Genomic DNA, 23930 nt, shown 5'->3' with positions numbered 1-23930 from the left:
AGAGCTGGAAACCCCAAACCAAACATTAGATCCGGAGCTGTTACTACTGACCATGGTAGGGTACCTCTGTTGGGAGAGGACAAAGTTGTACTGTAGCCTGAAGGGGCCAGGCTGGGGGATCTGTTGGCACCGTCTCTGCATCACATGCTACACTCCAAGCCAGCACAGCTGGGTCATCATTCTGCACATCTGCATTGACAGTGGCACAGCCAGCTATCTGGTGATCCGTCTGTGGCACCACAGCTGCCCAAGGGGCACTGCCTGCTACAGCCACTGGCTCCTCTGCTGGGGATTTAGTCGGTTCAGTCACTCCACGCTCTTGCAGTGCTGAAGAAGCCAAGGTGTGTAGATCTGTGAGCTGCTGACCAGCACACTGGGTGACTTCTGGAGACGTATTCAGGTCACGGAGGCTAGTCATCAATAACTCTGAACCTTCCAACCAGTCGCTAGTGAGCCTAACTGATGCTTTCCCAACTTCTGGAGGGCTCTCACTGGCTGCCAAATTCCCTGCTCCTTCTTCCAGCCACTGCTGGAGAAGGGCTTCTTGCTCTTCTGGAACCGATCTTCCTCTGGCTCCAGCAAAGACGTCTTCTATCTGGGTGGACGTGCTCTTCGCCAGAAGCACATTCTTTCGGCAGGGAAAGAAAGCATCTGCCATTTAAACACAAACAAAACCAACATAAGAGAGACAGAAAGCCTCTCTCACTCTTTTCTTTTACCCATGCTTTCACTGTACACCTCAGTGCAACGCCACCATTCAGTGTAGCAAACCAAACCAATTATTTCTCCAAAGAGAAACAGTTACAGCCTGAATAACTCACCCTGCCTGTTTCTGGAAGCTAGACCACAATCCAACTCCAGCCACGTTAGTCAAAGTCACCGAAACCAGGCAGGATGGCAACGGCTTTACCAGCTCTAGGGAATGCAGTTCTAACTCAGCCAGCCCCACAGCCAGCCAGCCAAGCTCAAAGGCCTTGTGGAAGCTGACAGCTCCCAGCAGCACCTCTAAAAGCACAGTGTAGAGAAGTTAACTGATGGGACATGAGGACTAAGAAGCCAAGCTCATGTAAACACCCACTTGGAGGAAGTTTCTTTTCAGGGATTGGGTAAGAGAGTAGTGTTCAGCTAAGAGGATCAAGCGTATCACAACAATGTGTTGTAGAAGAAAAGCTGTTCTGTTATTAAGAGATGAAAAATAAAGATACAGAGAGACCAACACATGCAATGTATAGCCTTATTAGAGAGAATATATGCACAGCAGCAGTCCTGGTAAGAACTGCAGATCACCTGATGACTGACATTTGTGACAAAAAGATTGTTAAAAAAGACCAACCCTGTTGTGAATATAACACTTAACTGTACTAACGTTGCTGGGATAAAGTAGAAAAGCCAGGAACTGTTTTCACTTGCATCTATGTAAGAGATGACAGAAGTTATATTTTGCTATGGATTCTGCATAGGTACTAGTCTCTACTGTTGACTAGCAACTTCTGTTGTCTATAAATCACTTTTTCTCTACTGTATCCCTGCAACAGTCAGTCAGCCAGTGCAGTAACATCCAGGAGTCAGCAACATTCATGTATGCTTTTACTGTATCTTTTGTGTCAAAGCTTTCTGTATGCACCAGAAAGGGAGCTCTAAGAACCATACTCCTCTCACAGTTTTGCAATTAAGTTCACAAGCATCTGAAACACCAACGCAACCAAGGTATTATTATAGGCATACACACTAGTAGGCCATAGGTCTTATAACAGAACTTGTTATTACAGCACAGGAGCTGTGAGGCTGCTGAGGAGTCAGAGGCTGCTGCAGGCCTGGGGCCAGCTTCAGGCTGGAGGGTGGCTTTACATCAGCAATCACTAGAGATTGAGAAGTAGCAGCAGGATCTAGGAAACTAAGTGAAATAGTGATGCACACAAAGCAGGAGTCCGTCCGTGAGTCACCTCCAGGTCCTGGGGGAGTCACAGGCGCCCAGGCAGCCCACCTACAGAGCTCTCCCCGCAGCTCTAGTGCCCGCCTGGGGCAGGAGGCCTGAGCCGGCAGGCAGACGGCAGCCTGCCATAGCAGCACCACAGTCGGCAAGCGCTTCCCTCAACACCCCGGCACTCTGCGCTGTCCCGGGCGAGAGCAGCCCCGGCCCGGCACTAGAGCCCACACCACCCAGGCGGCAGCCCCAGGCCCCGCCGGCCCACCTCCCCCTACTGCCCAGGGCGAGGGGCTCCGGGAGCTACGGAGGGAGCCGCCCCCTCGCCAGGCCGGGGCGAGCGAGAGGCATCCGCACCCCGCCCCTCCGGGCCCCGCCGGCTCCCCCGGCCCCCGCCGCCGCCCGCCAAGGGCCGGGTTACCTCGGAGGGAGCGGAGGAGCCGCGCCGCCGGCAGCAGCACGTAGCAGAGCACGGTGCCGATCATACCGCCCGGCGCGGCCTCCACCGTCCCCGGCCCGGCCCCAACGAAGCGACGCGCTGCGCCGACTCCGCCTCAACAACGACCGCACCGCGCGGCCTGAGGCTGAGCCCGGGCGCCGCGCAAGGACTCACCGCGCCGGGCCGGCACCACGCTCAGCGGCCGCGCTCACGCCTGGCCCTCCCAGCACGCTGCTCCGGGGCTCCCTCACCCTGGGAGGCCGCGGCCGGCGGCTGGGACAGCCCCGGCCGGGGTGGGGTGGGGCCGTGCCCGCTCCGCTGTGGGGCAGAAGGGCAGCCGGGGCCCAGGCCTGGCTCTGCGGCAGGGCCCACAACCGCGCTGTGCCTGGGGGTCAGACGTTATGACCCTGGGCAAGGTGACAGCGAGAGTTTCCACCCCCCATTCTCCAGAAATCCAAGCAGAAAGGATGGGTTTTTCTTCCCCACTGAGTGGGTGAGGAAAGTCCCATCTGCTCCAGATGAGTTAATCATTACACGGGCTTTGCACACGCAGCCTGCGCTAACCAAGCGACCAGCTTGTCTGTGCACAAGCACCATTGGGGGTGGGTCATTAAGCAGCGGTGTGGAGGGTGCTGCTCTCAGGTAGCACAGCTCTGCAAAGCCAGTCCCTCTCCCTTGGCCCTGAGCATACTGTGGCACTGGCAAGTTGGGGCCTGATGCTCGTTGAAACCAGCCAGTTTCATGTGAAAAGAGAAATGCTGTTTGAAGTCAATGTTCTTAACGCTTTGCATCATTCCACATTCGAATGTGTACGGCATCTAAGGGCCAACAGATGGAACTGAGCACTGCTACAGCTTCTTACGTCAAGTGCATGCTTGTGATGGCAGTAGGCTTCTTCCAAACCCTCTGACATGGGCACTTGCAATGAAGTCAAGACTCGTGTCACCCCTGACCCTGTGCTGATGGATGAGTGCTGCTAAACTGCTCCACTGATGGTGACCCGATGCTGTCTCATGAGTTACACTCAGACAAAACACTTTTTGAAGGACAACCTGCCTCTTACACTATTTGTGTATGGTGATTAGTAGCACGGCTGTGCACAGCTAGGACCCGAGATGATGTTAAATCACATATAAACAATAATCCCACCAGTCTCATTTTCAAACCCTCAGTTATATATAAAACACCAGGGCCCACAGAGGCAGTGACTTGTCTCGAACCCTGCAGATGTCTCTGGCAAAGCACAGAACTGCATTGTGGTCTCCCTTCTCCTGCTGTAGTAAGCAAACCTCACTGGTTTCTAGTCAGAAAATAGAGGGTGTTCTCCAGAGGAAGGATCTGCAACATTAAGGACTGATGCCAGGCATTTAAAACAGGGCTGTTCTTTAAAAGGAAAGATTTAAGAAAGTATCTTCAGACCCAACCCACTTCAGGATAATCAGACTGAAATCAGAGAAGAATGTTAGTTGGTGCCACAAACAAGCAAGTATCCAGACAGTCACAGTTGTCTGGCCTACACTAGAAAAAATATTTACAAACTTTGGCAATCAAATCAAAGCTGACAATGGTCATCTGCTTCAGGGTCAAACCTTCCGCTGGGTTTTGTGGCATTTTGTTCTATATCCAAATATAACCCTCCCATGGCCTCTAGTGACTGGACTACTTGAGAGGTTTATGTAGATCTTAGAGGAATAAAAACGCTAAAAATACCTTCTTGTACTTGGGGAAAGGGACTTTTTCTTCCTTTCTGTGTAGCCTGTATTACATTGTGTAGGCTACGTGAACTTCAAAATCTGTACAAGAGATGGTGTTCCTAATGGAAAGATTTCTGGGTGTATCTATTTGTTCTGCTCAACCTTTATGAGCAAGCCTCTTCAGCTACAGTTTTGATCTTAGCCTCTTGGAAAAGGTCACAAAGTCCTTGGTATAAATAATGCAAAATAAAAAGAACTGAACCAATTTTGGCAGCCACAGTAGTTGGTGGGATGAATGAGCACTTGATTCAAAGCCCCATTAAGTGCTGACATGTTTACAAGCCACACTTTATTACCAAACATACCAGGAATTTGGCAGTGGGGAAGTCTGACTCTGTTCAAGACTAATAAGGCAAATACACCCCTTCTATCCTCATCTCCTTTGTAACTGCTGCAACCTGGTTCTCTCATGAAATTGTACGAACTGGGATATGAACTCAAAGGAGAGGAGAACTCCTGCCAGCAGCCTGGCACCACTCTGTGATATGGACTGGGGAGTGAGGGGGGTTAATAGCCAAAACCACAGCTGTTCTCTTCTCAGTAATTGGGATCCAATGGGATCCCAGAGCAACGGGGTTTCCAGCCCTGAATGTCACCCCTTGGCGTTGGAAGGTGCAGATGAGGTCACAGAAGGGTGGTGCTGGCAGGATGGGGGGACAGGGCAGCTGCAGGCTCCACAGGGCTTTCTCATGACACCTGGGCAGCCACCACAAGAGGGAAATGGTTTTCTCCTGTTCATAAGCAGTATAAATCAAGAACATAGATCTTACAAGTGGCACCATTCCTCCTGAAGATGTTTTAATTGTAGCCAAGAGGCCATCTTTTGTGTGTGGGTGTGAGGAACCTGCAGGGTCTGGAAGGTGTCTGGGAACTTCTCACAGAAGAGGAAAAGCAGCAGAACCCACCACTCACTGGTGCTGCCATGGAGAAAGAGTCTGAGCAGGACACAGGTGCAGTGCTTACTTACTGGGAAACTCACTCCAGAAACAGCCAGAAATGGCCAGAGGAAAACCACCAGCACCCAAGAGGGATGCTGCTGCAGCAGGGTGATGGCCATGGGGGAAGGCTTCCCTTCCCCGCCCATGCAGCGGTGAGGAGAGAGGTGGTGAACCAGGATCCAGGGTGCCAGTGCCCAGAGACAAGAGCTGCCATCCAGGAGCAGATGGCATGTGTGAGAAGAGAGCTTGCCAGGACCAGCTGCCAGGCAACTCTGCACAGCTGTCCCTAAGGCCCACAGGAGATGCTGGCGCTCAGCACCTTGTGAGGCCGGATCCTGTTTGAGCCCTCCCTCGCCCAGAAGGCCAGGCAGGGTGTGAGGGCAGAAGAGGCTGCTGAGGTGGCTGCTGTCAGGCTGTGCTTGCACACCACAGAGCCAGGCTCTGCACCTTCTCACAGCATCTCTTCCCAAATTCCCAGCTTAGCATTGATGGTCCTTCTGAAATGTCAAAGCCTGTCACTTAGTCATTACAAATTAATTCCATCATGCAATTACTGTAAGGTAGCCTGACATGCTGAAGGAAGGCAGATTTCAATTAGGTATCAGGAAGACATTCTTCACTCTGAGGGCAGTGAGGCCCTGGCACAGGCTGCCCAAAGAAGCTGTGGCTGCCCCCTCCCTGGCAGTGTTCAAGGCCAGGCTGGATGGGGCTTTGGGCACCCTGGTCTAGTGGAGGGTGTCTCTGCCCATGGCAGGGGGATTTGGAACTCAATGATTTTAAGGTCCCTGCCAACCCAAAGCATTCTATGACTCTTTGGTTATTTTTTTTCTGTATTTAAATAGAGTATAATGGAATTTATTTAGTGTTAAATAGTAATTTTCCCTAATGGCTGCTGTAATAGATAAGATCCATTATCATCTAAATAGCCTTGTTTTTCTGCAAATGTAGCTTGTGGGGAGGGTGTCTGATCCAGCAATAATAATTTGTTGCCTATTTGGGATCAGTCCCTCTAGATAGCTTTTCTGCAAACAAGGTGTTTGTTCCTGGCTACGAACTCTTGAAACTTTCACTCTTTAAGTGGGATCTGACAAAATTAATTACCTGCTATCGAGCCCAAGCAATTAGATTAAAATTAGTATTTCTCATGGGGTTTTGATGGTATTAACTTAAAAAATATTATCACTAGGAAATACCTGGTCAGTTAATAATGGCTGCTGTTTCCCCTTACATGTTGTCTTAAATAATTGTGGGTAAAATGATGGCTGAATTTGATTGACAGTAGCAGCCAGGAGAATGGTATAACTGTTAATTCTAACCTGTTCCAGAGGCAAATGTAAAAATGTCTGGTTGTTTTACTTTTTTCTTTGTCTATTTATATTGGGATGCAGAAAAAAAATCTGTATTTTATTTATTTTTTCCACAAACATCTAACATACTTGTTTAGAATTTCTCTGAAACTCTTTTGATACCATCAGTGGCATGATTTAAAATAGAAGATAAGGACTTGATGCCCTTGACTAGATCATAGAATCCCAGGGGTTGGAAGGGACCTGGAGAGCTCATGGGGTCCAACCCCCCTGCCAAAGCAGCTCCCCAGCTCATATTGCACAGGGCGGCGTCCAGACGGGGCTGGAATCTCTCCAGAGAAGGAGACTCCACACCCCCTGGGCAGCCTGTCCCAGGGCTCCCTCACCCTCACTGGGGAAAAGTTGCAGCCCATATGTAGGGGGGACTCACAGTTCTCCTGCATTAGGTCTACATATTGGGGAGGGCTTTTTCCAAAAGCTGCCAAGCCACTGCTGGTCTGCAGATCTGTACCCCCAGAGTGAGCCTGTCTGCACACCAGGACTAGCACCCGTGCTGAGGGAGCTGAGGAGAGGGTGCATCCCCAGCATGTTGGAGAGGGGCACAGGCTTCACTGACAGCAGGGAGAGGTCTGTCACACCCAGGGAGTTACATCTGTGCTGGGCTTGCACTGACAAAATGAATTTGTTTGGTTTCATGGCAGACCAGAATGAAGGAATACCTGGAATCGGTGAGTCTCCAGAGTCTGTGTCGCTGGCTGATGCCTCAACAGAGAAGGCCACACAAGGTTCTGACACTGACCTAGAAGTGGAAGGTGAGTGTGTTTGCTGACCATCTTCCCTCACTGGCCTTTCCCTTACAGTCAGAGTTGTACCTACTAACAACAGGTAGGTATCCAAAATGGAGAGCAAGGACACAACCCTGACAGGGTCCTGACAACCACGTGTAATCTGGCAATTGATAAAGGCAAGGGGGAGAATGAATATCCCTTTGAGATCAGTCATCTTCCTTCAACTGCTTTCCATACTCCATGGCTATTCCTTTGTTCCTCCTTCTCTCCTCTAGTCCTTCCAACAGCCTGCTGCCTGGGAAGCAGGAGCAGCTAGCTGAAACCAGGGATGGCACTGAGGCTCTGTTTGTGCCCTCCTGATGAAACACTGCAGAGCAATTGTGGTCTGCCTACCATAGGTTTGCCACAACTGTCCTAGACTTTTCTGGTGGCTCTTCTCTTTATCTTTGGCCTAGTGAAGTCACTCCTCTGGCTAAAGTAAGTCTTTGAACTCATGTTTGTAACAGTAGGATTTGCCCATGATTTAAGATGAGAACTTTGAAACTTGGTATAAATGGAAGGCAAATCAACCCCCACAAGAATGCAAGAACAAAAGGCTGTTCTGTTAGCAGCCTCAGACTGAACTGGAAAATGGCTTTGATGAGAGGGGAATTTGTCTTGAGGTCAGACCGTTGAATGCCTGTAACAGCATGGAGAAATACGAGCTCTTAAGGATGGGGTTTGATGCAGGAATTCCAAATGACAGGTTTTCATGGAAATACCATTGCCAGCTGCACTGATACGTCTCACTGCAGCTGTGTCAACAACACCCAATGGCCAAGATAAGAATGCTGGGATTCTTTCTGCTGGTTGTAGGCCAAGATGTTCTGAGCTGCTCTAGCTCTGCTGGCAACGTCAGCTGTGTGCTTCAATTCAGATTTTTTTTCTTTTTTTGAAGGTGAAAAGGTTTTTGCCTGATGTCACAAATTCACCAAGAAAGCTTTAGTCCCATTGCAGGCTGGTGAGAGGCTGCAGCAAGTCACCTGCAGGAAGCAAGGAGGATAACTCTTGGAGTAACTCTGGGGTAAAGGCATGGGGAGAATCAGGAGATGATAAGCCTTTAAGAGTAAAACCCTACTGTTGTTGCATAGTGTTACTTAATTTTATTAATTTATTTAAAAGAACACTGAATGCATCTTTCAGCAATATACTTTTTCTCTGTAGATCCTGAGAAGGCCTTTGTGGGCATTACAGGCGTAGAACTGTACTTGGAAGCATGCAGGCTGATGGAGGTGGTGCCTGTCTCACACTTCATTCACAACCTGGACAAGCCTTACATAAACCTGAACCACCATGGTCTGGGACCTAGAGGTGTCAAAGCCATTGCTATTGCTCTTGTGGTAAGTAGGCAGGAAGAGTGGGGCCACTGTTTTCAAAAACAATGGACATTTTAAGCCTCTCTCAGGCTTGGAAGCCTTCCCTGAGTACACCATGTGGGAGAAAAAGTCATGTATATAGGAACTCTGAGCATTCTTAATGCTTTTCATCCCCTGCACAGGAAAGTCTTGTGTGACAACTTCTGGTCTTTGCTGGAGTTATCCCCAGCAGCACACTGATGCTCCCAGGGCACACGAGTCCCCAGTGCTCCTAAACCCTGCATGGCCAGAGGTAGGGCTAGAGGGATTGATAGCCCCCACTCCGGGTTCTGCATAGGGATGTGCTACACTCCCTGATGGACACGCCCAAAATGTCTGAATTGGAGCTTGGATTTGAATCTGGGTCTCCAGGCTGGCAGAAAGCAACAGAAAGCCTTACCCACTCAAAACCTCTCCAGAAAAGCATCTCTTTTACATGACAGTTCCCACTGCCATGGGTCTGCCACGTCCCCTCATCACTGTCCTGCTCAGGACCTGCAGTGCTTCCTGAGGTTTGGAGGTAATGTCCAGTGTTTGTTGAACTGAGGAAACTACCCCATTCATTAACTTCCCAGCAGCTTTCAGGTGCCTTTCTTTACCTTTGTGCCTTCCCAGTCCAACGCAGCCGTCACCCATCTAGAGCTGGAAGACAACTGCATGCTGGCGGAAGGAGCTGTATGCGTGGCAGAAATGCTGCGGGAGAATTCTTCCCTTCAGGAACTGGTACCAAACCTGACGTAGTTTGTAGCCAGAAGTACTGCTCACTGCATTCAACCATCTGAAAGAAAATCAATCTGTTCCACTACAGTTTTAACCAAATAATCCTTTTTTTTCTCCGGGCAAGAACATCCTCAAAGTCATGATATTTTATGCTGCTCTACTTTTAAAACATAACAAGCTTCTGAAAAGCAGAAGTGTGCATGTGATGGCAATCTGGTGAGTCTGGAACTGTCCTCTTCATTAGCAGATGTGACAACAATTACCATAATTAAATCCTTTGAGTTCATGCTTAGCCCACAGAAAGTGTTTGCACAGGAACTTTCATTCTCCAGTATGACGTGGGGAAACTTTTCCAGATTGATTAAGGGAATAATGCCAAACTTTCAGGTAGGAATGGTTTTTTGATACGAAACTGGGGTATCCAAAATGCATTTTGCTATGCTATGGGATCTGTGTTGCACTGGAAGAAAAGATTCTTGGCAAAATGACTCCTGGTTCACTGGTGAACTGATGGCTCTAGGGCTTTACACCTGCTAGGAAGGATACAGGGTTAAGCACACCTATAACTCATGCTAATTACTGTCTGGCTAACATTGCTCACGTTGCTTGTCCTGCATTATTCCCTTGATATCTGTGGCATTAATAAGATAATAAATCTGATTTATTCTTTAGACTTATTCTTCTTATCTTCCCTTCTTTCTTCCTAGAACATCTCCAATAACCACCTAGAAACAGCAGGAGCTGCAGCCATTGCTGCTTTGCTTTTGGACAACGTGTCCTACCTCCATGCTCTTCAGCTCTCAGGTGGGCTGTCTGCACCCAAACATTGATGGCAGTGGAAGTGAAACAGCACGTGTTTCATTCCAGTCTCATCCTGAGAGTATTAGTCAGACTATGGACAAAATCAATCTCTCAGCTATGTCTTTGCTGGGAACCCAGAGTAACAGTGGAAATCTAGATTTATAGTAATGTGATTAAATATCTGGCCAGCTCAACCTCCAGCACTTCTAAAAACCACTCCTTTACGAGAAACTTAGATAATTGCTGGAGTGTCTCCCACATCTTGGGGTAATTCTGCTCTTTGAAGTGAAGAGGAATAGTGACTAACTTCTGACATCCCAGCACGGGCAATGATTAGGTCCTGCCTAAAAGCACAGCTTCCTCCAGACCCCATCACAGCACCCAGGAAGAGATCAGTGCACTGTTAATCTACTTTTCTTCCATAGGAAACAACTTTGGTGAGGAGACTGCATCATTCTTTGCTGAGGCATTAATGGTGAGTTACCTGAAATCCAAGGTCATTTGCAGCCCTGGCTGTGCAGCAGACTCTCCTCATCTTGAAACTGCTGCTCACTTGGCATGGTTTCACTTGGCAATGCCCCTAAGACTTCCTGGCATAATTTTGCTAAGTGCCTCTTGCTTACTTCAGAAATGAGAGGCTGGGAGGATGCAGAGCAGGATGGACTGCATTAACATTTTCTCAGGACAGCTGTGCAGGTCTGGCTGAGAAACAAACCTTCAGGACTGTGTAACAGAACAACATCTGGGTGACAAAAATCTTCTAAGAAGCACAAGTAACCCAACTTCGTGTAACTGCGATTCTCCAGTAAAAACAGGACTTGCTTGACTTCTCTGGCTAGTTCCCATCTCAAAGCTTCTGCATCATTTGGCAGCACCAGAAGCTGCCCTCCAGCTAAGGCCTTGACCTGGTGCTGTTGGTCAGGGTACAGTGGTGGGAGTGAAAGGGGCAGGAACAGAACCACAGGATGCGTTGCAGGCAGGACATGAGCTGTGTGAGGGCAGCTTGTGCAACAACCCTTCGCTTTCCATGTTTTGGGAAGATAATCACTGTGATGTTACACGCCTGACAAAGCTGTTTGGGGACACTCAGTGCTGCAGTCTCCGTGCTGATGATCTCCCATGCACTGAAGATCTCAGTGTGTCTGATAGACCTCTGTTTCATCTTCATGTGGGGGCCCTGGCATGACATCTGCTTGCAGCTGGCTGGAAGATCTCATTGTCTCCACACATTTCTCTCTCTGCAGGGCAATTACCAAGTGAAGGAGCTGGACCTCAGCCACAATGAGTTCTCTGAGAAGGGAGGACAGCTCCTGGGAGACATGCTCGGTAACTCACTTTATGACTCCTGCAAAGCTAGGGGAACAGGCACTGGGGGACTTGGTGGTGGCAGCACAGGGAACATGTGTTTCTTTCTCCAGTAAAAATGCCCCATGAGCTGGTGGGTAGTACAAAGGACAGGGAATGCAGATTTAGGGCTTCCTGCCTGGTCCACAGGCCCACCCTCCTCACCACAAGTGACTCCAGCAACTCTGACTAATGTATCAGAACAAAAGTGCAGGATAAGAAACCAGAGTAACAGAGCAGCCTGTGTCAGAGAGAAGGGAGCTGAAAGAAAAGTCCCTCAGGGAGTAGAAAATTGCATTTTGCTAGAATCCAATAGGATCAGATCTGTTGGCTCTTTTAAGCTTTTGACTGCAAACTTCAGGAGTGATTTCAATTTTTCTTAAGTAGCCCAAACCCTAATGGTTTGAGCCATTGCACAGCAAGCAGCAAAGGAAACAGATTAAGAAGAAATAAAATTAAGCTGCCTAATTTATCTGTTCAAAGTGAGATCCAGAGAGGGAAAGCAAACAAAACAATTACAGTCACTCTGTCATCTCAGGGGCTGTTAGTGCAGCAGGAAAGAACTGTGTGGATACCTGACAGCTCTTCTTCCCCCAGTATGGCCAGTACATCCACTACCATAATGGCCACAAAGTGTGTGCTATGAGCAGTGACACAGTACCTTCAGTTTAATCAATGCTTTGCTGCTTCTGGTTCAGTATATGTTCACTGATATGGGTCTCTTTCTAATTACAGTCCATGTCTTTAAGAAATGGATCACTTAGAACTGCAGTGAGGCCAAGGCTCTGTGCCCTGCCTCGGACAAGCCAGAGATCCGTAGGAAAACTTATGACTTTACTAGCCAAGAGAAAAGCCTCTCCAAAATTAAAGGTCTTACAGTTCTTCTTCCAGCTCACTTGAGACAGGAGCAGCAGAGATTACTGCAGAATCTGTCACTTCTCTGTTTTGTTTCTTAAAGGAATATTTTAAAGTCAGCTAAACTCACCATCTGCCTCCATCCAACCTCCCCATCCAGGGAAAATCTGGATGAGAAATTCCCCCTGAGAATGAGAAGCAAGTGTTGGCAGCGAGTTCTGCCCCTCCCAGTGTCACAGGAGACACAAGTGAATTCACACATACCCTGCTCTAAGTAGAACTTACACCATGAGGTGTGCTATGCATGTGAATTGGCACTGGCACACGTACAGCTGGGCACAGCTACCATATGAAGCTGAATTCCTCTCTGCTGCTCATCAAAACATATGCAGAGGGAGTCTTGGTGTTTCAGATGTGGCAAGGAGAATCCAGTGAGAAAACAGACAGTGCCTATCAATACAGGCAATCCTCCCTCTCTCTACCTTCCTCCTTCAAAACTGGTTCTTTGATTAAGCCAGGAAAAAACCCATGTTCCCTTTCTGCTTGTGATCAGCAGCCCATTCTCTGTTCTTTGGGTGCTGTGGACAGCAAAGACTCTGTAGATGCAGGTTCTTCCTACTGCAATCAACAAAGGCTGTTGCTGAATCCATGGCAAACCTTCTCTTAGTCCCCATGTGGGTCAGCAGCTGTGTCCAGACCATTCTTCATAAGCTAACATCTCAGTTTCTCTCTCCTAGCCAGCAACACAACACTGCAGATTCTGGACCTGAGCTGGAACCACCTGAGGATGAAGGGGACAGGAGGACTGGGCGCAGGTCTCAGGGTAGGAAGGTCCCTGTGACACCCTTCACACCCAGGAGCTGGTTGAAACACTGACTGGGGAGTCACATCCCTGAGGTCTGAGCAGGATTCAGTAGCTCTAGCAAGGCTCTTCAACTGCCAGAGGCAGTGAGCACCAGGAGAAAGACGAGAGCAGTGAGTAGGTCTGATGAGTTACATGGATAGAGAGACCCTGGTGAGGTTGCAGAGATGTTGGATTCATTAGAGCTGCCTGGGTGTGACTTGAGGGTTTCTCCTGTCCCAGCCTGGCAAGAAAGGGTATAGTGGTACAGAAGATGGGCATGCAGTGGCTAAGATCTCTCTTCTCTCCCTGGAGGTCAATGTTGCACTGAAAATACTCAACCTTTCTTGGAATGCCATTGGCAATGAGGGAGCACTGGCCCTGGGAGAAGCTCTCAAAGTCAATAATGTCCTGGTTCACCTGGACATCAGCAACAACCAGATCAACAACGAGGGAGCCAAGAAGCTCTGCAGGGGCCTGGAAGTCAATGGAAAACTCAAAGTCCTGAAGGTAAAATAAAGCCTAGGCAGGTCTGGAGGAATAAATGGAGGAGCAGAAAGATCTCAGTCAGGAAGGACAGAAGGCAGAAGTGAGCTGTCTGAGCTAGAACTGAAGGAAATTAGTATTGCTCTGGGTTGAGGGTGAGCAGAGTGGAAGGAAATTCTATCCCATTAATTTCTTCCAGGCCAGCTAAATTGTACTGTTCCCTCAAAATATATCCCAGGGACTGGTTTGGCATAACCCCACACCTGTTATCACCCCAATGTGGTAATGATTTGCTAAAAATTTAGTCAAACACAGGAAAAAACATCATTGCCATGTCAGGGCAATGCCACAGGAATACCTAAACAACAGGGAGTATTATCAAGTCCTAGAAAAAGAAAGCCAGAGCTGCCTGCTAGTAAGCCAGGGATCACTGAATGAACTGAAGTTGGCTTCACAGGTTAGGGTTGAGAACTAACATGCCTTCTCAATCCAAAATCATTCTCTAGTAATTCAGCTCAGAAAAATCACCTTGCTTATGGGCTGCACGCTCAGCTAAATCCCACATCACCACCCTGAGAGCCTGCACACAGCAGCATCATGACTGAGGGAATCTTTAAAGGTGTTCATGTAGCCCTATCTTTGGACAGCCCTGTCCTTGTAGATGACTGCACCCACACCAGTCTTTGTGTCTGCTGGTTTAGATTATACAAATACATGTATTTGTATAATAAATATTATTATAGGCCTAACTGCCTTGCTCTTAACCTGGCTAAAGGCAGGGTCACCAGGTCACATCAAGGCACTGCTCTCTCTGTAGCTGCACAGACTGTGTTAGGAGCTGATAACACGCAGGATTTAAAGGGTGACATGTCTTCTGCTGGCCAACGTTAACCAAGAAAGTTTTCCATGAAACAGTGGGAGTGGGGACTGTACAAGGTGGGAGAGAGGTGATGCTCACACACTAAGAGATGCACATGGCAACGCCAACCCCACAACACCAAACAGTTAAACCTTGTATGCCAGAGGCAGCTGATCAGCCTGAGCTCTGATCTTCTGCCAAGAGGAGCCAAGGGTGTTGGAAATGTCCTGAGGGGCAAACTCCCACCCAGGGGGACCCTACCAGCAAGCACACATGAGAATGCAGCCCATCTCCACAGCCTCTCCCCATCAAGTGACTGAACATGATCCACATCACATACTCCTGAAGGACAGGTGTGTTCCCTACATGTGGAGTTTCACACAAGGGGCTGGAGAGAAGCTGAGAAAGCAACTCCCCTGGGAACTGGCATTGCTGAGTTTTGAGGGACAGAGGCAAGAGATGGTGAGGTAACAGACAAACCCACCCAAAGGAACCACAGTTACTCCACAGCCCTGCTGAAGAATGGGAAGATAGGGTCATCTTGGAGGTTACAGCGTGCCTTCTTCCAGGCATGAAGTCCTCATTCTCACCATGTCTGGATCTGTGTCTCTTCTACCACAGATGGCTAATAATCCCCTGACCATGGAAGGTGCCACTGCGCTAGTCACATCTGTCAGGAAGAACCCCAACTCCATGATGGAGGAGATCAACATCCCAGTAAGAGCTGATGTGCTGGAAACCCTCCAGGACACTACATTTTCAGGAACTAGCTGCCCCTTTCCAAGACTGGTTGGAGACTTGCTGTTTGTTTCATTTGTGCACAACCATTGATAAAGAGAGGCTACTATCTGGCAGCCCTTCTAGGAGCCATGTGGAAACTATAGGGCTTTGGTCTAGCTCTGGAGAGAGTTGCCTGTAGTATCACCACATTTCACTTCCTTTTTGCAATAGCAGAACAAGAACAAGGAGTGAATTCCCACCAGAGGATGAATTCTCTTCACCCCCTCAGCTGTCTCCCTCCAGGGTAGCCTAACGTGCTGGCTTCTATGAAGTGCTTTGATACCCTGTCAGTATGCAGGAGGAGTACAAGAAGGTGGATGCTTCAAGGCATTAAAAGGAAAGCAATTTCATTTAAAAAGAAAAAAAATCCAAACCCCAAACAAACAAAAACCCACTTAAAAGGAAAGGGAAAGGAAGGGGTGGGAAAATTAGAGAGGCCAAATCTTAGTATGCTGCTCTGTAGCAAGTTGGAAGCAGACACAGACTGTTGTAACCTCATGTGCTGCTTCAAAAATGGGAGACCCAGAAATGCTGCTGAGCTCCTGGGTGAGGGCAGGGGTTTCATTGCAGACCAACACTGGGGAGAGGCCTAGGCACACATCAGTCTGGTCCTGGCCTTCCTATCCATGCATTGGTGCATCATGGGAGCAGTTACAGAAGGTGTTGGGGGCCTCAGGGTCCCCCATCTACCTTTGGGAGCACTGGGATTAAAGAAAAGAGCATTTCCACAAAGATCAGGTTTGGGGCTTGGAGCACAAATAATGTGTTCACACTTGAAAGAGGCTTAAAAAAAAGTTCATGGGCAGTTTTGGAGACTCATGTCATTGGCTTGTATCTAAGTCCCATCTGGTTGTGTTTCTTTGTCCTGTGGTTACTAAAACAAAGCAGAATAAATAATATTAATCTGTGGTCTTTCCTGAGTATCAAGGGCTTTCAACAGAGACCATCTGAAGAACAGCCGTTCCTCTAGGACAATTTTCCCTGCATAAATTAAGATCAAAGAGAATTATTTGCCAAATCTGCCAGGAGTCAGGCCTCATTCTGCAAAGTAAAACTAAAACAGGCTGGGGGGGGTGGTAAGGGACTTGCATGACAATGCAGTACACTGCAGTACATTACAGGACAGTACACTGCTAGTTTTATTACTAACAACTTAAACAGCTCTTACACATGTAGAGAGTAATGTATTTAGCTAAATTATGAGAAATTAAAGAAATTATTGAAGTGCATTTATTTTAAAGGAGGCACTCAAGAAAATTTGAGGCAAAGAGTTAATTAACATTAAGTATCTTCAGTTCCACCTAAATCTCACTATGAATCTCTGCCTTATTGGGTTAACAGATGCTCTCTTCACCTCACCCTTCAAAAAGTCTGAATTACCTGGCATTTTCATGCCTCAGTGGCATGAATTTATAAAAACATGTCTGTATCCCAATCAAATGCTTGTTGGCAAACATCTGATCTGTCTGGCAGACTTCATTCCACCTGTGATGTACAGGTCTTGCATCCCAGTGCAGAGTATTTGTAAGGATGCAGCCCCAAAGACCTTGCACTATCTTAAACCTTGGAGAAATTAATGAAGATTTTAATCTTTTAGAGGGAACTTAAGGGAAGACATAAACAAAAACCTTTTCTGCCTTTCCCTAGTGATAAATGATTGTCTTTAAAGAGTGAATTAGTGTCTGTAAGAGGAGTTTCCAATAAGGGTCATATCTAGAGACCTCTGTGTGAGCCTGACAGCACTAGCAAAAGCGAAGCAGCTCTTTGCTTCTGGCAACATTTCCAAGCACGACTGTTCCCCACGTTCCTTTCATAATCTACTCTTCACAGGGTTTCAACTTGCAGATACTACCAGAATTTTATAGCAGCCACGAATCAAAATAGCCAGCAGGTGCCCACCCACCCCCAGCACGGTGTGTTAGGCCAGACATGGTGCTTTGGAAATGCTGCTGGCTTTCCCATGGGGTCAACTCCAGTTCAATTGTTGCTGAAAGAGTTGTCAGGGCTGGAACAGGCTGCCCAGGGAGGGGGTTGAGTCACCTTCCCTGGATGTGTTCAAAAAAAGGGTAGATGAGGTACTTAGGGATCTGGTTTAGCTTAGGATGGGAATGGTTGGACTTGATGATCTTCAAAGGTCTCTTCCAACCTTGTGATTCTGTGATCCTAAGAACAGTAGTTCTTCAGCTTCTAAAAAGAAGCTGTAAAAATGCATTGGAAGACTGTAAATAGACTTCAGGAAAATAATACAGTGTTTGATGCCTTGGGAAGCTCCCACAATGACAGAGAACAGCAGCTCTCAGGAATTTCCTCAACTGCCTTGAAATTTCCAACAATTAAATATACAACTAAGATAATACATGAACAGTTCCCCTGTGATCATGGGGATGGATGGACAAAACTGTAATCATATTTTTTAAAAGATCAGTCAAGGCAAAAGCAAATTTGTCGCAACCTGAATTTAGAAGAATCAATCCATGACAGGGATAACATTTGCATCAACAGAGGACACCCTAAACCAGGACATTGTGCTGCTGGCCATTCTGGAGGAGGTAAAACAGAGAACTCAGACAGGTGCATCTCTCCTGTCCGGGCTACAAAGCTACACTGTTGGAGACACTAATTCTTGGATGATTGTTGGAGGGTTTCTTCATTCTTGCAGAACACTCTGGCACATTTTGGCCATTAACTGCCCATCTTATCTGAATGGAAAGGAGACCCATCTAGAACTGTCTCAGGGATGAACATGAATCACTTGAATCACCTAACATAAAAAGTCTTTGGTGTAGATATTTACCTGAGGAACATCTACCTTGCATTGAGCTAATTTCTGCATAAATCAGTAGAGCTTTTTCTGTCTCAGACATGGGAAAAGAGAAAGAACACTTATTTAGGGTTTGGTTTCTATGGGGTCCCTAAAACTGAAGAGCAGGCATAGGAGAAGGGACCACCCTTAAGACAGAAAGGATAATGTGGACTTCAGATGGATTTTTGGCTACAAACAAGTCTTTGTTGTTGTTGTTGTTTGGGTATCAATGCTGACTGCATTTTCCTTCCTCCTACGTACCAGAATGTGTTGGTGAATGAAACTTTCATCAAGTTGCTGGATTTGGTGTGTCAAACACATCCTGAACTAGATGTCATCTATGGTGAGGTTGAAGGCTGCATCACCAAGGTCCCCAAGCAGCATCCAAGTCCCATGAAAGTGATTCAGGTGAGCTCCTGAATTTGGGTCCACAGCTCTCCTGTACACAGTACCTATGCTCCACCACAATAGCTGACTTTCATAGAACCCTTCACGGACAGCTGTGCTTTGCCATGAAAATTAAAGTGCTTCATCAAAGTAGGATATGGTATTACAAGAGAAAGTACTCAGCTTTCCAAGGTCTGTAATTTCCACGGAGAGCAGCAGATGGTGCTGTCCTCCTTGCTGGAAGGCAATGCAAGCACCTGAGCACTGCTGAGTTAAATAGCACATTTGCACTACCATCTTCACTGTTTCTGAGCTCCTGTGCAGATTTTTTTAGCTAATTGGGTGAGCCTTTGCTGTAGACACGGATTCAGATGAACTTCAGCAAAAGCTTGGGCTGTGAGCTCACATCAAAGAGCACTGCTGTGCTTCACAGTTAGTGAGGCTCACATTAGCAGGCTCTGCAGTTTTTAACAGCAGTTATGGCACACAGATGTGTCCCCATTCAAAGAGACAGGAATTCAGAGAAGAGCAGCTAAGGTGATCAGAGATCTGGGGGAGAGGATTGTCTCTGGAACAGGCAGCCCAGCCAAGCTCCTGGGATGAAGACCAAATAACCACACGCAATTTTCAGAAGAAACAGGATTACTACTAAATCTTGTTTCAAGGTAGGGGGAGAAGGAGGTATAACTGAGAAGAATGGGATTAACCAGAACAAAAGGGGTTTGTTCTGACAATAGGGTGGCTGCACAAGAAGCTACAGACTCATATATCTCAGTGACAGGGTGAGTAAAGGCAGGGTGACAGATGCAGGAACAAGGGGAGAGCTGGAGGCAGGTATCAGTGGCTGTTTCATGGTTATGCCCATGTTTTATTTCTGCTTCTCTTAGAACTACTTGAAAGAGCACAACCTACAACTCTGGGACTTTTTTAGGAAGATTGATAAGGATGGAAACATGAAGATCCCTGTGGCAGCCTTCCGGAGAGCCATGATGCAGGTGTGCCCCTGAAAGCACAGCCAGGATGCTCTTCTGTCAGGGTGCTGCTCTGAGGGAACCCCTCTGCCACAGCAGAGCCACCAGTCAGCCTTGTTGGTGACATCATACAGACTAAAAGGCTAAATTCACCTACTGCAAAAGTTGGAACCTTGAATAAAAGCTGAGAGCCAACACATACTCTATGACATCAAATAAATTCTACAGATGGCATCAGTGATAATGGATCAACTGTAGAGTATCACATAAACCCCATAAAATCACAGAGGTCAGCTCTTTGTACAGGATCTTGATAGATAATTGTCTTACTGCTAAGGAAAAGTGAAAAGAGGCATTTAAACCCTTGCCTCTACACACTGAGTAGACAGCTCTATTCCTGCCAAAACTACCATGGTGCTTGGGCTCAGTAGCAATGGTCAGCAAGCCATGATGCCATTTAACAAAAAAGATGTTATTTTAATCCTCAAAGAGTGAAACTGTCTCCCTAGCACCACTGTGGACTTTTTCCACTCTTTCTTCCATGCACCAGACCATCTGCTCACCTATTAAAAGATGCTGGCTCCTGATATGATCCACAGGATTTTTCTGCTTGAAAATGTTCTTGCTAACACTTATCTTATCCTCTCAGCAATCAAGCATCCCGCTGGCTCGAGCCCAAATCAGGGATCTAGTGCGCAAGTTAGACCCGAATCAGACAGGGATTGTGGACTACAGGTAAGTGACTCCACTTACTCTCCTGGCTTGTCTTTTTAAAATTTGGCTCAAATTAAAAAAAAAAAAAAAAACCATATCCTATTCACTTTAGAAGGTGAAGGAACATATATTTCTGGCCAGTCCACTATCACCTAAGTAACAGGCAGACTGAATAACATCTTGCATGCTTGGAAGCCCTGTTGAGTCAAACTAGGAGTCAGTCTTATTTTTCTGTTTGATAAAGTTGCTGTGAGAGTGCAGGGATCTCAGTGCTGAATGGCATTTTCATTCATGCTCACAAGCCTGTATAAGAAGCATCAGCTCAACACTGTCCTTCCCCTGAAGCCAGGGTAAGATTTGCAAAGACAGCGTATCTGTACCTTCAGACCTTCTCCTCCATCCTCGGGGACTCATTTTTCTCCTTCTCTCTGATCCTTCTTCTTAGGAGACCTAGTTTTCCCTGGAAACCCACCTTCAAACTACAGAACTTTTCATTCTCTTGAAAGTGCCTCTTCCTTAGTGCCTGTAGCGATCATGTCCAAGTTCTGAGAGCCTGAGCAGTCAGCAGCAAACTCCTTGGAGGTTGTCAGTCGCTGCAGGCTAAACCACTTGTCATTGGACCCGAAATTCCCCCTAGATTTCTTGTCAGTTCTGACATGTGACTCATCAGCTGAAAGCTCTATTAATCATGCCCAAATATTCCCATCCCTCAGCACATATTGATGGTTTAAAATTTATGCTGTAGTCTACTTTTAAGGCTAGAGGCAATGGGGTCAGTTTTGCAAGTGTCGTCACCTCCTAGCTTCCTAATGTTTTCAAAGAGAAACGAGTAACTTTGTCAGATCTGGTCTTTGTTCCTTCTCATACACTGCTGCCACACTTAAAGCATCCACACTCAGGTGACAGACAGGCCTTAGACTGGTTAATCTTCAACCGTGGGGTTACACAGGGTTCCCAAAAACTTTAGGCACAAATTACAGCACCTTGGCCAAGCAGTAAGCGAGTTAGGTACCGTTAAAACCCAATGGTTAGCAAAAGAAACTTCATTTGGTGCCATTAACGCTGTGAAGTTGATACAGGAAGAAAAGTAAATACCAATATGTACTTCTTGTCAAGCAGCTCAATGCATTTACAGCACTGTAGCGTGTGTGGTACTGGTAATATTCACCTTGTAAACAACAGTCAGAATAGTTGCGACCTTTGCTGTCCCACCTTGGGCTGCTTCTTCAAGGTTCTTTCAGCAGCTTTGAGATATCTGACAGGGAAGGTTTACTTTGCTAAGTTAATATGGCTTCACCTCTTTCTTTTCAGTCACTTAAAAGAGAAGTCAGCACCGAATTCTGTAGAAGGGGAAACTGAGAAGAAAACAAAGGAAGAGCCAAAAAAATAAAGCAAAGAAGCAGAACTGACAGTGAAAGATTATACAAGAAATTCTGGAAGAAAGCTCAGTGACCTTGGGCTTGGGGAGGCCCAACACTGGAGAGCTCTGATAGTCTAAGTTATTGAATGCTGAAATAAAGTTGATGTTGCTCTACACAGCAGGTCTTAATGCTGTCTGGTCCTATTGGTTAGGGACAGAAGAGATTGGTGCTTTGGAGCCAGGTGCCAAATCAGTCCCACTCTGCATGCTCAATGATGCTCAATTTATCTGCAGAGATGGAGATAAAAAGCAAGAATGGGGAAACCAAGAGAACTCCCGTTTGTATTATCCCCTTCTGAGGGAGAGCAGATGGGCAAGGAAAGACTGAAGGACGTGCCCTGCAGACAGCTCTACCAGGCTTAGCAGTTCTGAGAGGGCCTTTTGCAAGAGGAGAACTAAAATCCCGAGACACTACAGCTAATGTTGCTTAAAAAGTTATGGGTAATAAGATTTGTATTAAATATCTCCAAGGGAAGAAGGGTGGAAACTGTAAAATTTTAAATGGCCATTACTAAACTACTATTTTTTAAACAATTTCTTTTTAAAGTTTCAACAGCTCTTAAGAAGGAATGAAGGCCTTGTATCTATTCATATTTACACATCAGTAGAAATTATAAAATGTAAAAATACACAGGAAATATATTTTGCCATGCTGAAACTGCCAATATAGACTATACCACTGGAACTGGGAAATGCTGGCCCTGCTGGGAAGACCAGCCTTCAGTGGAATGGAAAAGAAGAAGCTGGTTACCATCTGGTAGGTCTCTGTCTGTCACCTGGCAGAATAACTGGGGGCAGGGGAGGGGGAGTAAACTCTTCGAATTAGAGCTCAGGTGGCTCCAGTGGCCAATGTGACTGGTGACATCACGGTGTTGGTGCGACTGCTCAGCAGTCATCCCTGATATATGCCCGGCTGCTAAGCTTTAACCCATTGCCCCAGCTGATGCCTGTGACACAGGGAATTTGCTTGTGATGGCGGTTGGTGTCTCCTTCACCAACGGAACCAGCTTTCCGCGGCTGTCCCAAAGCACCGAGGTGTCTTCTCCTGGAAGCACACGCCAAACCTGCCAGGTCTTACTGCTGCACACGAAAGCTCGGGGAGGGGCGGAGGAGGGGGTCCCTGCCCGGCAGTGTCCGATTCGAGCTCGCTGACTCCCGAGACAGACCCCCGCCCACCCCGCTCCCCTGAGGCCAGCCCAGGCCCCGCGGCGCAGGCCGTGCCCGTGCCAGCCCCTAGGTGTCGGTGCAGCCCCAGCAGTGCGGGCGGAGCGCTGGGCCGCACCCCGCCTTTCCCCTCTGCAGGGGCCGAACCCTCGGGCTTGCAGCTCCTCTTCTGTAAACTGCTCCTGGGCTTCTTTCCTGAAACGCAGGAGCATCGTTTTAGCCTGTCGTAAGGCATTCCTCCCCCATCCAGCTCGAGGTGTGCCCTATGGATCTGCCTGTAGTTACTCAGCAGTTTTTGGAGGGGGCTGATGGGTCACAGAATCACAGACTGGTTTGGGTTGGAAGGGACCTCAAAGATCACTCAGTTCCACCCCCCTGCCATGGGCAGGGACACCCTCCACTAGCCCAGGTTGCCCAAAGCCCCATCAACCCGGCCTTGAACGCTGCCAGGGAGGGGGCAGCCACAGCTTCTCTGGGCAGCCTGTGCCAGTATCTCCCCATCCCCATGGTAAAGAATTTCTTCCTCATATCCAATCTAAATCTGCCGTCTTTTAGTTTAAACCCATTACCTCTTGTCCTATAACTATATTCCCTGACAAAGAGTCTCTTCTCCAGCTTTCTTGTAGGCCCACTTTAGGTACTAGAAAGCTGCTCTAAGGTCTCACTGGAGTCTTCTCTTCTCCAGGCTGAACAGCCCCAACTACCCCAGCCTGCCTTCGTGGGAGAGGTGCTCCAGCCCTCTGATTATCTTTGTGGTCTTCCTCTGAACTCGCTCCAACAAGCTCAGTATCATTCTTGTACTGGGGACCCCAGAGCTGGCTGCAGTACTCCAGGTGTGGTCTCACCAGAGTGGGAAGAGGAAAAAATCACCTCCCTCCACCTGCCGGTCACGCTGCTTTTGGTGCAGCCCAGGACACAGCTGGCTTTCTGGGCTGCAAGCGGACATCCCTGGGTCATGTTGATCAATCAACATTCCCAAGGCCATCTCCTTAGGGCTGCTCTCAATCCATTCTCAGCCCAGCCTGCCTTTGTGTTCGGGATGCTCACCCAGGTGCAGGACCTTGCATTTGGTGTGGTTGAACTGCATCATCCTGTACGATGTTCTTCAGTGGCCACAAACCCACTGACCAAGTTTTCACCACCCAGTAGCCACGACAGTGTAAAATATCTATGCCTCTGTCTCTCCCTCAGCCCCAAGAAATCCTTTTTGCAGACTTTTTTTTCAGCTTAAGAGGCATACA

The 23930-nt window shown here is 47.6% G+C and overlaps 2 protein-coding genes across 2 annotated transcripts in view; one reads left to right on the top strand and one right to left on the bottom strand.

The window, feature by feature from the left end:
- ANGEL1 (angel homolog 1) overlaps positions 1 to 2409 on the bottom strand; it is a gene marked incomplete at both ends in the record, with an annotated part of 84476 nt that extends 82067 nt beyond the window's left edge. Inside the window, 2 exons of the mRNA XM_084262849.1 lie at positions 52 to 651; positions 2346 to 2409. Of these exons, the coding sequence (XP_084118975.1) occupies positions 52 to 651; positions 2346 to 2409 (664 nt within the window). The remainder of the gene's footprint in view (positions 1 to 51; positions 652 to 2345) is intronic.
- A 4629-nt stretch (positions 2410 to 7038) lies between these two features.
- On the top strand, positions 7039 to 21495 carry LRRC74A (leucine rich repeat containing 74A; the record flags this gene model as incomplete). The annotated part of the gene is made up of 13 exons (XM_084264221.1): positions 7039 to 7174; positions 8354 to 8529; positions 9160 to 9267; positions 9972 to 10068; positions 10491 to 10540; positions 11310 to 11391; positions 13002 to 13087; positions 13421 to 13615; positions 15072 to 15167; positions 18298 to 18441; positions 19308 to 19415; positions 20041 to 20126; positions 21417 to 21495. The coding sequence occupies 13 exons, from the start codon at positions 7039 to 7041 to the stop codon at positions 21493 to 21495; spliced, it is 1443 nt and encodes a 480-aa protein (XP_084120347.1).
- Positions 21496 to 23930: the final 2435 nt, after the last annotated feature.

This window comes from Gallinula chloropus, assembly GCF_964237585.1.
Source record: "Gallinula chloropus genome assembly, chromosome: 4".
Classification (NCBI taxonomy): domain Eukaryota; kingdom Metazoa; phylum Chordata; class Aves; order Gruiformes; family Rallidae; genus Gallinula; species Gallinula chloropus.
This window is presented reverse-complemented; position numbering and strand designations above follow the sequence as displayed.